Genomic DNA, 13,350 nt, shown 5'->3' with positions numbered 1-13,350 from the left:
GTGTGTGTGTGTGTGATGATGATGAATGGAGGGCTCCCTCTCCACGCACTCCCAATGTCTACTGCGGGCAAACATAGAGAAATGATTTTGGCTGACACACTGTCATGTAGTCGAATGCAGTTATATATCCTATCCACCAAGTGACGGGCAGAAGAGGTTAGGAGGAGGAGGAGGAGAAGGAGGGGGGGGGGGTGTAAATGAATAGATGTCTGCGGACAGAAAATGAGGAAGAAAGAACAAAAGGAAGAGGACATCCTAAATGTGCTGCTGCCTTAGCTTCACAGTAATGGCCCTGCGTGAGCTATAGAGTTTTACAGGTGACACTTAGACATTAGATTTAGATATCGAGTCATTGTTGCGGCTCACTGGGACACTTCAATGTTAATGTTATTATCGTGGATGTTATTGATGACACCTGTGCTTTTCCTGCTGTGACGTCAGAATGTCCGCTACGGCAAATTAGCTGCACAATCAGTCATAGATTACATTTAAGTTAGTTTTGAACCTTTTTTGCATTAAAAGTCCATTTCTGAGGAGAGGTGTTGACCAGTTTCAGAACTTCTGCATGGTCACAGTAATCTCCGTATCTATGGCAGTTAGACCAAAGTAGGCTAAAAGTTCATTTGACAGTGACTACGTTTAAATGCACCAAATGTGTTTTTCTTCTTCCGACCAGGAATGTGAGTTTTTCTTTAGGGCATGCATCTCTATTTCAGCTTTACCAACTATTGGCTAGTTGGTTTGTGTACAACGCACAGAGCTGGTTGTAAACAGCAAAGTTCCTTAAAATACCCTGTTGAGACGCGTACTCCCAATGCACTGTCTACATGGCCAAAGAATGCTCCTAAAACCTGAATATCATCGTGATATCACATGTCTTAATCGGAAAATGCTCCATTTGGAATAAGACCTCATTCAGAATATCCAATGGTATATGGTGCTTACATGAGCCATCTCAAATCTGGAATAGTGTCATATTAGGAATAATAGTGGAATATTAGTGTGCATGTAAACATAGTCTATGCCACACTATTGTTAAAACCGGTTTTATGGTTCCTATGCTGCACAAATGTTATTAAAACAAACAATTTGAAGAGGGACAGTGCGGAATTCAGAAATCAAAAACACTTCATGTAAAACTTCGATTTGGTGCTGCAACAATCAGTCGATTAATCAATTAGCCGTTGAACTAAAGAACGACAGTTATTGTTTTTGTTTTGTTGATCAACAATTGTTACAGTCAGTAAAACAGAAGTCAGAGCGTCGTTAGCTCCTGTACTGTGACGTGTTCCCCAGTGAAACGGAATATTTGAGAGTTGTACAGTTACAAGAGGGATTTGATTCAAATCCATTGGTCCGCTAAGAAGTGGGCAGGCTTACATCCATGAGTGCGATATACGGAGCTACAGAGGGCCGTGGCTCCACACACCTCCCTTGATGCTAAAACTTGCAGATTGATTGATGGATGGATGTCATGATATTGTTGGTTGAAACTGTTGATACATAAAATACGAAGAAATGGGTTTTTGTTTTGCATTTATTGCTAAATAGGTACGTGCACAATATGACCGATGATGTGATCTAAAAGGGTTAATAGATCATCAACAGCTTCATTTGATCTCGACTTTGAAGCACAATGGTTAGAGCCCCTTTAAAATTTGATGATCTAGTTTATTGCATTTTTGGTAAATAAAGTAAATGTCTTTGGGTTTTGGTGTATTTGGTGTATTTTGCATGCAGAACTGCTAGGATGCACCAATATGACGACAACGACAATATCGATGTTAATATTGATAGCAGGAACGTGTGTGTGTGTGTGTGTGTGTGTGTGTGTGTGTGTGTGTGTGTGTGTGTGTGTGTGTGTGTGTGTGTGTGTGTGTGTGTGTGTGTGTGATTACAGGTCGAGACCTAGCCAGCACCACTCTGCCAGGCTACCCTCCTCACGTTCCTCCCACCGGACAGGGCAGCTACTCCACCCCGTCCCTCACCGGCATGGTACCTGGTGTGTACACACACACACACACACACACACACACACACACACACACACACACACACACTTACTCAAACAGTTTCATACTTGCCTTTCCTTTACAGTAATTCTGTCATTTCTCACCACCCGTCATCTCAGCAGATTGGATAACTGTACATAGTATCTGTTCGAATTCCCACTGGATGTGTGTGTGTCTTCAGGGGGTGTACTTAGCTTTGCCACTTCCTCCTTCTTGTCTGTCTACACTATGGCTGACAGCGTTCCCAGGGGGCGGCATGTGTGCGCATCTATACGTGTGTGTGTGTGCGTGTGTGTGTGTATCATTAGAAACCAGCCACAGTAGCACAGCTGTCCCTCCTCAACATTAGTAATTTGTTTTTAATGAGAATCACCAGTGACCCACGACTAATTCATTCATTCCCTTCCACTCCGCCTTCCACGCCGCTTTTGTGTTTCAATCCTGGACCGCCATTCTTGTCCTCCCTCTCTCTTTCTCTCTCTCAGTCTTGCAGTGGTGGTCGTGGTCAGTGTGAAGCACACTGCAGGGAAATAAAAGGGTGAAACACAAAATGTGCTGAAACAAAGTCAAAACACTGTTGTTTACAAGTTCTTGTCTCTGTGTATTCCCAATCATCAGTCTCTGTGACACACACACACACACTCTCTGCGGACATGTAGCAACAGCACGTCCAAAGACGGGTAACCCTGTCGCCCTGTCCCCCTGCGCTCACCCCGTCCCGTCCTCAGGTTTGACAGCATATTTGTGTGTGTATCTCTCCGTGTGTGTGCTGGCAGGCGGTTGTTTGTGTGCGCGTGTGTTTGTTTTTGACAGTGTGGGTGTGTGTGTGTGCGCGACCTTGACACCGAGCTACACGAAGGGAGACCCCTGAGCCTCCCCCCCTGCCCCTCTTCCGACCCCCTCTCTCTCTTTCCCTCCCCTTGTCTCCTAAACAACCTGACATGCCGCCGTCACCGCGGCGATGACAAGGGGAGGATGTTCGCACCCAGGGATGCCATGGAGACCGCATCCCGACCCCACCTGACAGACGCAGCCAAACATACACACACACACACACACACACACAAAGAATGGTGCGATGAAAGGAAAACTTGTTGGGTTGTAGATCCAAATACACACACACACACACACACTCTACCAGTCTCCACATCTAAATTCTTCTCAGTGAATATTCAAAGCTGCCTGAATCTTTGAGCCGACGAGAGTGACTGGAGGAGATAATCTCCCAACTTTGCTCTCTCCTGCTTCGCCGTGTTTTATCTCAGCACTTCTCGGGCAAATTATCCTCCTTTTTTGTTCGCTCTGTCTAATATCATACCTTCATTAAGCAAGCAACTCTCCTCTGCTGCTCTTCTTCTCTCTCTCTCCCGCCCTCTCTCTCGCTGCAGCAGGGGGGCTGACACTCAGAGGGGGTGTAGAGGAGCAGTGAGGCAGAACCGACAGAACGAGAGGGAGAGAGGAGGGATGGGGGGGGTATCAGGGTCTGTGACTGTCAGCTATGGGAGAGGGATCCCCCCCGGGAGGAGTGAAGGTTCAGGAGAAAAAGAAAGAAAGAGTGTGGGGGGTGAAAAAAATAAGAGAGCAAGTCAGCGGAGAGATGTCGAGAAAAAAAGAAATAGAGGAGAAGAAATGGGGAAGAATGTTGTTTTGATGTGAAGGGTGACGGGGCGGTTGTAGTCGGGTGGGCCAGAGAACGAGGAAGAAAAATGAAGAGGAAGAGGGTGAGGGGAAGAGTGGGAGGGGAAGACAAGAGGAACAGCAGACCCCAGACAGCAGGCAGTAAATGAGGGAGAAAAGCTACACCATCATCCACTGAACGAGAGGACGGCTACAGTCTCACTGACATCTCCTCTTTGAGTCACTCGGTCTGCAAACCGTTCCGTTGAAAGCAAACGGGAGGTCGAAGCTCAACGCTGTGAGCAAAAGAAGTCCTCCAAACCAAAATGATAACTTTTGTCATTTTAAAACAACCAACTAACGCAGTCGTCTCGCACATGAGCGTTGCAGTCGTGTTCCAGAGAGGTGAAGCCTGCAGTGATACTAAAAGCTTTTAATGAGGTGCAAAACACGCCGCTTGTCAAAGCACTTCAGCACCTGATTAACAGTTTTTACTGTAACACTATCCTGATTATACAGCACGCATATTCTAGCTGCACCACTGCAGTAAAAAAAAAAAACGGGATACTTTGACCTATGGTCGCCTTTTTCAGGTCTCTGTTTGCAACTTCATTTACACATTCGTAAGACAGTAATACAAAAAAAACACCTGGATAGCTCTCAACTTCAGCTTCATTGTTTTTTAGCAAAGGCTGGTTGCTCAAAAACAAAAAACAAGGCACAGTAACAGGTTTGGCATCCTGTTTCTCAAGGACAAAGTCAAAGAAACAGAATCATCCTCTTCAACCTCCGCTGTTTGTAAATATGCTGTTTTCTTGTTCTGTGTTTGCTTTCAGGTGGAGATTTTTCCGGAAGTCCGTATTCCCATCCCCAGTATCCCACATACAACGAATCCTGGAGATTTCCCAACCCCAGTTTATTAGGTAGGTGTATCCCATGTCAATGCATTTCCTATTCATCCCACCTCACAGCCCAGTTCCCAGCCCAACCTCTCGAACATTCTCTTGTACTACGCTGTATCTTTCATGCTCCACTGTTCCGTTTTTTTTCCCATTACAGTACATTTCTGTCTGTATTGTATCGTACAGTACAATACAGCATAGACACACTAATGGTTCTGTGAAAGGATGTTTTAAAAAAGAAGCAATTTGGGGTGTGAATGGGGTCGAAGAAACGGGAAGAGAGAGAGAATGGAAGGAACAGATTAACCGACATTTATCAGTGTTGCGTATCGGGATTTGTGGGGATTTCATCAGTTATTGTGTAGGAAGTTGACCAGTTCTTTTTTATTTTTCATCTCACCTTTACATTAACGATTAAGACTGAACCAAAATGCCACGAGCAGTAATCTGCCGGACTACAATGAGCAATACATATATTTATATGTAGACAACCTGAAAAAAGATGTCACAGCACCATCCACCACTAGACATGTTCGGGGGTCACGTTTAAAGGTGAAACGGTCAGCGGGTGACAGTGCAATAAAAGTCAACAGGCGCGGCGCTGACCTGTAGTGTGTCCCCCCCTACACCCTTTCCCTCTTGTCTCAACCCACTTCCTTCCACCCGTCTGTCCCCAGTGTTCCAGCAGGATTATGGGTCTCTCCTGGGGACGGAAATCGGCTGCTCCTCCAGCCTCTTCACCAGCCAGGCAGGACAGATGCAAGGTAGGTGGACCAAGAAAGCAGAGAAAGAGTGCGACAACTTGGGTGCATGTGCAGAGGTGCAGCGAAAGCATAGAAATAAGGGGGGGGGGGGGGGGGGAAGGGCGAAGGGAAACTTTGGTCTGATCACATGAGGACAAGATGCACATCAGGAGACACTGAGAGGTTTAAGATTGATGGCAGCGATGTAGAGGGAAGGATGAGAGTAGATCAAATGAAAGAAAGAGGTAGAAGGGGAGAGAGGGCATCTGAAGTCTTGACTGAGACTAAATAGTTTGTCAGGCCGGCTTAATGCCTCACTTCCCCAAAGAGCCTCCCGAGATTACCTGGACTGTGGACAGACATAACCTGTCAACACACAGCCCGGCTGATTGATGGAAGTGACAGAGACAGGTGTGTGGTGTGTGTGTGTGTGTGTGTGTGGAGGCTTGTGATTTTCTGTGTTTAAAGGTGAGTGAGTGTGGGTTTCTGTGTGTCTTTGGGGTTACAGTATTGAATTGACCTCCTCCCTGAGGAGAGAATAGACTCAAGAGATCAGCAGTAGTAGAGCTGTACTCAGTGTGTCAGCTTAGACTGTCACTTAGTGTGTGTGCATGTGTGTGTGTGTGAGTGTGTATGTGTGCGTGTGCGCGTGTGCGTGTGCATGTGTGTGTGTGTGTGAGAGAGAAAGAAAGAGAGGTGGGAGACGCCGAGACAAGTGTCAGAAAGTTCATTTCATTGGTTTTTTTTTTCATTAGCTTCATCAGCTCATGTCATCTCCTCGCTGCCTTTAACTACTCACATTGAAAGTAAAATATAATCTTGACACAAAATTGAAGCTGGTCATTCCACAGTTTACATTCCAGTAACCCAAAGTAGTTGAAGGATAATTCAGATGTATTACAAGAGCCGTATTTTTTGTCATTTTAACCATCATTCCAATCGGTGACACAGAGTTCGGCGTTTTGGTCGACGTCACCTTGGCTTTTCACAGCCAGAAGTGACACGAGAGGGTGGAGCAACTGCATGACTGCTGAAGAAGAAATCATTTTTTGGCCACCAAAATGTTACAATTGACTTTCATGAAGTGAAAACTCAACTGTGAAAGGGTTAAAGTTGTATGATAAAAACACAGACAACTCCCAGACCGGACAGCGCCGTGGTAGTGACCTGTCAGGGTCTGAAAAGGTTATTACCGCCTGGTCGGTAACAATAAAGATTGAACTCGCCAAGTCAATTGCAGAAGTCCAACAGGAAAAGACACATGAGTCGATCATTTTCGAATATTTTCACAATGCCATGGCCATTTTGAATAAAGTGGTGAGTGAAAGTGGTGTGAAAATGGTAATCAACGTATCATAACAAGGGCTTGTATATGTGCAACCCCATGATCTCCCGGTTTCCCTTTCTGAATGACGAACACGTACCGTCAGTTCCTCTCACACAGGCGCAGAACGTACGTGCTAATTGGCTGTTGGCTATCGTCTTTACGGTGTGTTCACAGCCTACGTGAGGCGACACAACATCAACGTTCGTTGCTGTTAGTTCTTTGATGTTGGTGTTGGTGCGACTGGGCCTTTACATTCATCGGGTGGCCAGAGACACGACCACAAATGAATGCTCTGTATCTACCGGATTTGTAGGCATGGGGAACTTTGTACGGTCAAAATATGTCAACGTGTGTTTACAGCTTGTTACTCTGCCCCCAAGTGGCCAAGATTGTATGAACAGAGTTATAAAGAACCTGGTTCAACTGTTGTCTTTGTTGTTGCAATGCCACCTCACACCTGTTGAGGCCAAAACTACAAAAACAAGGCCCAAGTTTTCATAAACTGGACTCATAAAAAAAAAAGTTTTCGTCTTTTTTCAAGAGAAATTGACTGAAAGATCTGCATCCCTGTTTCTCCCCAGGGTCACCGTACTACTACAGTGCAACATCACGGGGGGCGGGCCCTGCTGCCACTGCAACAGCCTCCGCCTACGACCGCCACTGACCCCTTCTACGAAGAGACGACGAGGATGACGGGGCGGAGAGGGGGACAAGGGGGGGGGGGGGGGGATAGCACCAGCACTGCACAGTACAAACCTGCCTACGCACGGACGACAATGAGGATGAAGATTTCAAATTTTTGACGTCAGTGAAGTTTGAATTTTCTTTGACTGACACTTAAGCCGACAAACGCACTGCTGGGCTGAAGACAAGCTGTATGGGTGTGACATTACTGTGAGGACACAGGCTTGACAGTGTCAATAATTGATATCGGATAAAAAAAATGGTCAGAAGCAAGTGAATTTGGACCCTCCTATGATAAATCAAGGCTTTGCTATCCCTGTCCTGTCTTTTACCAATAATCTACAAATCCAAGAAGTAAGTGGACTAAGTGGTGACTAAAACTGTGTTGTGATCTTGGGTGGTTAAATGTTGCGTTTTCAGGTTGAAAAAAATATTCGAGCAAAATTGCTTTTTCAAACAGTGTCTTTTTATGCCCCCGACATCAATCAATCAATTTTCTATGCCATGCTACGGTGAAGTAAAGACAATCCAATTCCCATAACTTTGAAAGACCAAAATCACCCATATCATTACCATTCTAGTCTCTCTTCTGTAGATGCTACACGTTTCCCCTGGGATCACAACGCTCAATTAACGGGATACTGCCATTTTCAATTGGGAGGAGTCAATTTCACAATTGACCGTTCGCTAAGCCCCGCCCCCACGAGCGACTGTCGCTCTGCCTGTCAAACTTTCTGCTATATACAATGATACCATCAACACTGTAGGGGTTTTTGAAACAATGGATCCTTTCAGACAGAAGTAGACAACCTGCTATTTGTGGTCTAAAAAATGGGCGCAAAAGCCAACCCCGCCTTCAGTTTCATCTGTCATGACCACTTTTGCTCTTCTGTTTTGGGATTTGAAAAAAGGCTCGAAGATAAGTCGTATCTCTCTTACTAGAGCCCCCGTGCACACCGCCTCGACATGTGAAGAAATCCAAAGCTTGACGGGCCGGCCGTGCTTAGTTACGGTCGCCGAGCTACGATTGGATGAATCGCTGTACCGGGGTGAGCTTCAGGTGGTTGCAGGCAGATGCCAGTGTGTATCACAGAACGTCTAACGTCCACGCTTTCACGCATTCAAAGTGGCCGTGAGTGCCCCTGACTGACGGACAGGCCTTTCAGCAAAAGCACAGCCTAAAATCTGAGCCCTCCACTGTCAGATGGACAGTGAACACATTCACATCAGACCAAAATAAAAACCCACCGGGGAGAGTCGTCGTACAGGAAGGTGCAATCCCACCTCCCCAGCCAAGACGCAGTCCGGATCAAGAGCTATTTATAATGGGAGGAGACACAGAGTAATATATTAAGAAGCTTTTCTGCGCTGCACTCTGTGATAGGAGTGAATGCCTGTTAATGATTTATAATATGTGTCACGCTGTTGTGCTAGAATAGTGATGATGATGATGATGACAATGCAGTGAAATATGAAATCTTAAAAAACGTTCAAGAAGTCCTTGTTTATAAATATGATCTGAGTTTCATGTTTATAGTTTGTCGCCTGGTAACAGTTGAGGCAGGTGCCATTGAAATTGAAAAAAAACGCCATTTTTATCTACTTCCTGAATATTGATGGCCAGGAAGCTGCGGCTCTCTCTCTCTCTCTCTCTGCTGCTCTCTTTCTATTTCCCTCTCTCTCGCTCTGTGCTGCTCTTTCTATTTCTCTCTCTCTAAACTCCCCAAAGATGGCCCCCCTAGTGGATCGGCTGACTAACTACAAAAGCACAAAGAGACTCAATCATCATTTAAAAGGCGCCATTTTGCTTTTTTTTTTACTTCCCTTTAGAACCATGACTTCTTCTTCTTCTTCTCCCCCTTTTGAGTGAGTGTCCTTCAGCTTGTTTGGCATCCCGAAATTGTTTCTAGAAGAGCATTCATTTTCGTTTTATTTTTGTTTGTCTCCTCCATCAGTTCTGCGCTGTGACAATGTATGACACCAGGGTCGAGGCCTTACCCATCACGTACAGACAGGCCAGGACAGATTTGCCCTTCGGCGCTGATCTGAAATCAGTGTTTCCCCTCTAAAATGTGCTTCTTTTTCTTTTTTTTTTGGAGGGCTCACGTTGTTGATCTCGTGAGAGGGCAGAAACTCCCCTGAACCTGTACGCAGCTTCCTGTCTCACTTCTGTCCATACAAGACGTGTACAGTAATCAGTGAACGAGAAGAGAAGCCACAATATCTATCGCGATTTCAGTTATTCACATTTTAGATTTTAGTGATGAAGCTTTCTTTATGATAAAAAAAAGACGAAGAAATGTGTGGTGTTGTTTTAGCCATCGTCTGCAAATGTTTACATATCTTTTGTTGTTGTTTTTTGGTATGCGTGGCTGACCGTAGCGCTTCATTGCTACTGTGTAGTTTTACTAGCGAACAAATTGAAGGCACTAAATCTGCAGCGGGAGACATGAAAATAAAGCTATATATAAACGTACACCTATGAACACTGAGCGAAGCTGTTAGTTTTCGAAATCTTTGTTGTTCCTGGGTTTTTTGAAATAGCGATAGAGTGGATCCTTTTACATTTGTAGACCTTCAAAGTCGTGCTGCACACGTCTCTAAAGCAGATTCTTATGTCGGCTCGCCCGCTGTGCTGCCGGCGTGCACCGCAGCAGGAGCCCTTCCTTATTTCTGTCTTTCTCTCTTGATCCTTCTGAGGCATTATTGAACCTGAACCACACCAGCTGAAAACAAGGACAGTGCCTTTAGTTTTATATGTCACCCCACCCCTGCCAACCCCCCCAGACTGACCACGCATCACTTAAACAAGATTCTGCGTCCCTCCGGGTAACTCCTCACACAAACAAAAACGCTGCCCATGCAGGGTTGTCGATTATATGAAGCCTTCCACGAGATAGTAGCAACCAGTGAGCTCTGATAACAGGACCTGGCCCTGATCCGGCACCCTATACTCACTCAGCACACACATTTCAGTCACAGACTCACAAGGGTAATGTTGAACTCATCCGATGCAAAAATGAACAATCTGCAAACGACATCATGCGGCTGGAAAGTAACAAAAATCGAAATAGATTCCAAGAAAGGCCTATTTTTAGGAAAGTCAAGGGAAGCAAATGTAAAATCAAAAGATGGCCCGGGACTCTTTCCTCGCTGAGCGGCACGAGCGATGGTAGCCTGAAGATGTATAAATGAGATGACAGCTATTATTGCGTCAATTTAGCTTCCAGCCACCAGTGGCAGCACTGAGTCAACGATGCAAAGAAGGGATTCCTGTCGTTAGATGACTTTAAAGATGCAATGTAAGGGATTCAGAGCATTACTATAGCGGCCAAAAACAATTTGCTATGTAAAAATATAGTGGAGGAGTGTCTACCTGAACAGAGAATGAAGTCGCTCTCTGCGTGTGTTGTAATCACTGCTTTCATATGGTGGTTAACACTGTTAGCTCTGTCAACACTGTTTTCTGTGGTTTGCGCTTTTAGCACTGGTTAGCTGCGGGCCACCAGCTCAGCCGTCGCCATGTTGAAAGCCGTTGAGAGGCAATAGAAATGCTCCCATCTTTTTTTTTTAGCTCTCAATAGAAGAGCTATTTCATGGATTGATATTTGGTACAAACATTCATTCCGGAGTGACTGAAATTTCAAACTGAAATATACAAATTTGGATAAATATCCATGCAGGGCCGTGATACGTGATGTACGGCCTCGGATCAGGGCTAAACAGGACCCACTGGCTCGACAAGGAGTGAAAAAAAGGCACAAAAATACAAAAGCCAAGTAAGTGACAGACATGTTACAAGTCTGTTCATTAATATCGCTTTATTATGTTATTATTCAACCAGAGCGTCTTATAAATGAATACACCCTTTTTCACACGAACACACACACACATTACTGTAAACATGACGACATATCGATTGGGAGTCGTTCTCCTTGAAGAGGTGACTCCAGCCGCGCCTCCCGTGTCCGCTCGCCAGAAGCTGCGACACCAAACGGGGCCCAGATTCCTTCTCCGGCGTAGCCAAGAAGCCCAGCCACAAGTTAACAGGATTATTTGTTCAACTATGCATCTCGTAGTGAAACAGCTTGCCTTGCCATTGCTTTGACCTAATTGGCTCACATGGGGAGAGAGAGCTGGGCTCTCATTGGGCCGCCGTCGTCTTCGATTGGCAGCCGTGACATTGACTGCAGCAATGAGAGGTGGTGGGGGGGGGGGGGGGGATTGTCGTTGTGGGTGGTACTGTAGGAAGCACGGGCGGGCAGAGGCCACACACACACAGACACACACATAAATATAAGTACAGACACAAACTCTCTCCCTCCCTTTGTCCTTTGCAGAGAGTGGGGATCGCCCCTCCTCTCGTGGCCCATGTGTTCCCCAGGGGAGGCCAAACCTGCTGTGCCATCAGAAGCTCATCCCGTCTTTCTTCTCCCCCTCCTCCCCTCCCTCCCTCGGCCCTAATCTCATCATATCTCACGCACTCGTCCCCCCTCCCCTCTCCTCCCCCTCCCCTCCTGTAGCACTGCCACAGCACCAGGATTAGGAATATTAAAAGTATTCTGTGGATTTCAGGCCTGTGACCTTAAAGAAAAAGAAGTCATCCCTCTTTCCCTCTCACCCCCCCCCCCCCCCCCTCCATCTCCCTCTCTTACTTTCCTCTCTGACTATTCAGACGAGATGCTCACACTGTCCTGTCAGACATCCTGCGCAGGAATGAAGCAGGGTGCCAAAGCGAGGTCATTTCAATGGCAACATTGCTGCCGGTATTCTTTATTTGGCCAAGAATATTCTGCGAGATGGCATCTCGTAATTCTGTAGAGCGTTTAAAAAACACAAAGAAACAGCGGCTTCTGATCAAACAAAGACGTTTCATTTCTAGTTTACTGTCCATGAAAATTCAAATCGCATCCTGAGTTTTTTTTTTTTTTATCCCAGCTCCAAATCAAATAGAAAACTGAAATAAATGCAAATTAGTTTTTCTTTTTCTTTATTATGATTTCTCAGCGAGTGTGCACCGCCCGACTGTATCTCAATATGAAATCCATGAAGATGGCTCCTGCCTCTGTGAAACCTGAGGGGATTTCAGCATCACATCTTGACAGCAATTAGTGGCACAATCTGTTTCATGCTTGCTGATATAACTAGGCTCTGGACAGATCTCACACTGAAGTGTTACAATGTTCTGTACATCTTAATATTATTCAACTGTGGAAGAGGAGACATACACAGGACTCAGCCTACAAAAAAATCAACTGTGCTTTTTCAGCAGATGTTTCAATCAAAGTAAAAAAGAAAAGAAAAAGAAAAATAGATAACATGATTTTTCACCTTACTGTGGCCTTTCGTGTAACAATCTGGAGTTTTTTTTGTGTCCATGGCTTCCTATCTGGGGTGTTAAAGAGATATTTATATCTGTGACGTTTTCGTTAACAAAAAAAAAGAAGAAAGAAATACATCCGAATGCGAAGATGAAATTAGGGTTCAACGATTCAGCTTCTTCGAAATCAAACGCGACAAAAAGAAAACATATCTGTAACATTCACCAAAGCCTGCGATGCCTGTTTTAAATAATAGATTCTTGTACAAAAAAAACCCCACATATAAAATAGCAGAAAAGACTTACAGATACAAACACAAAATGAAAATAAAGAAATGCCTTCAAATATTCTGGACGGGAGGATATAAAAAAAAAAAAAAAGTTGAAAGAAATGCTTCTTTAAGAAAATGTGTATGTTTTTTATTCGATTTTCTAGTAGTTGCAAACAAAACTTGGTGTTTTTTCTCTTCGTGTGTTGCGTGTTGTCTTAATATTTGAATGTATTTTACTGCAGTGCGAATTTGCCAAAGATATCATATCACTTGATTTCTCTCCTTTTATTTAAATTTTTTTTTTGGGGGGGGGGGGTCGTTTTTTTTTTTTGTTCCTGAATTGTGACCAATTTTGTTCAGAAAACTGGAAATAAATGTTAAATTTGATATTATGCTTATTTTTCATATTCCATGTCGATGTTATCATTATTTTATTCCTTGGGTTTGAGTTTACTGTGAAATATTAAATTGCA

General features: G+C 44.7%; 2 protein-coding genes across 3 annotated transcripts in view; both read left to right on the top strand.

Annotated features, from left to right (window-relative positions):
- Positions 1 to 7,265, top strand: part of pax5 (paired box 5) — a gene marked incomplete at both ends in the record, with an annotated part of 49,766 nt that extends 42,501 nt beyond the window's left edge. For both annotated transcript variants that reach the window (XM_079279543.1, XM_079279544.1), the window contains 4 exons: positions 1,901 to 2,002; positions 4,466 to 4,552; positions 5,209 to 5,295; positions 7,183 to 7,265. In XM_079279543.1, the coding sequence (XP_079135669.1) occupies positions 1,901 to 2,002; positions 4,466 to 4,552; positions 5,209 to 5,295; positions 7,183 to 7,265 (359 nt within the window). The remainder of the gene's footprint in view (positions 1 to 1,900; positions 2,003 to 4,465; positions 4,553 to 5,208; positions 5,296 to 7,182) is intronic.
- The window catches only part of rpl9 (ribosomal protein L9), a 337,328-nt gene that overhangs the window by 319,219 nt on the left and 4,759 nt on the right, over positions 1 to 13,350 (top strand). The window lies entirely within an intron of this gene.

This window comes from Melanostigma gelatinosum (assembly GCF_949748355.1).
Source record: "Melanostigma gelatinosum genome assembly, chromosome: 11".
Taxonomy (NCBI): domain Eukaryota; kingdom Metazoa; phylum Chordata; class Actinopteri; order Perciformes; family Zoarcidae; genus Melanostigma; species Melanostigma gelatinosum.
Note: the sequence above shows the minus strand (reverse complement) of the source record. Positions and strands in the feature narration are given on the sequence as shown.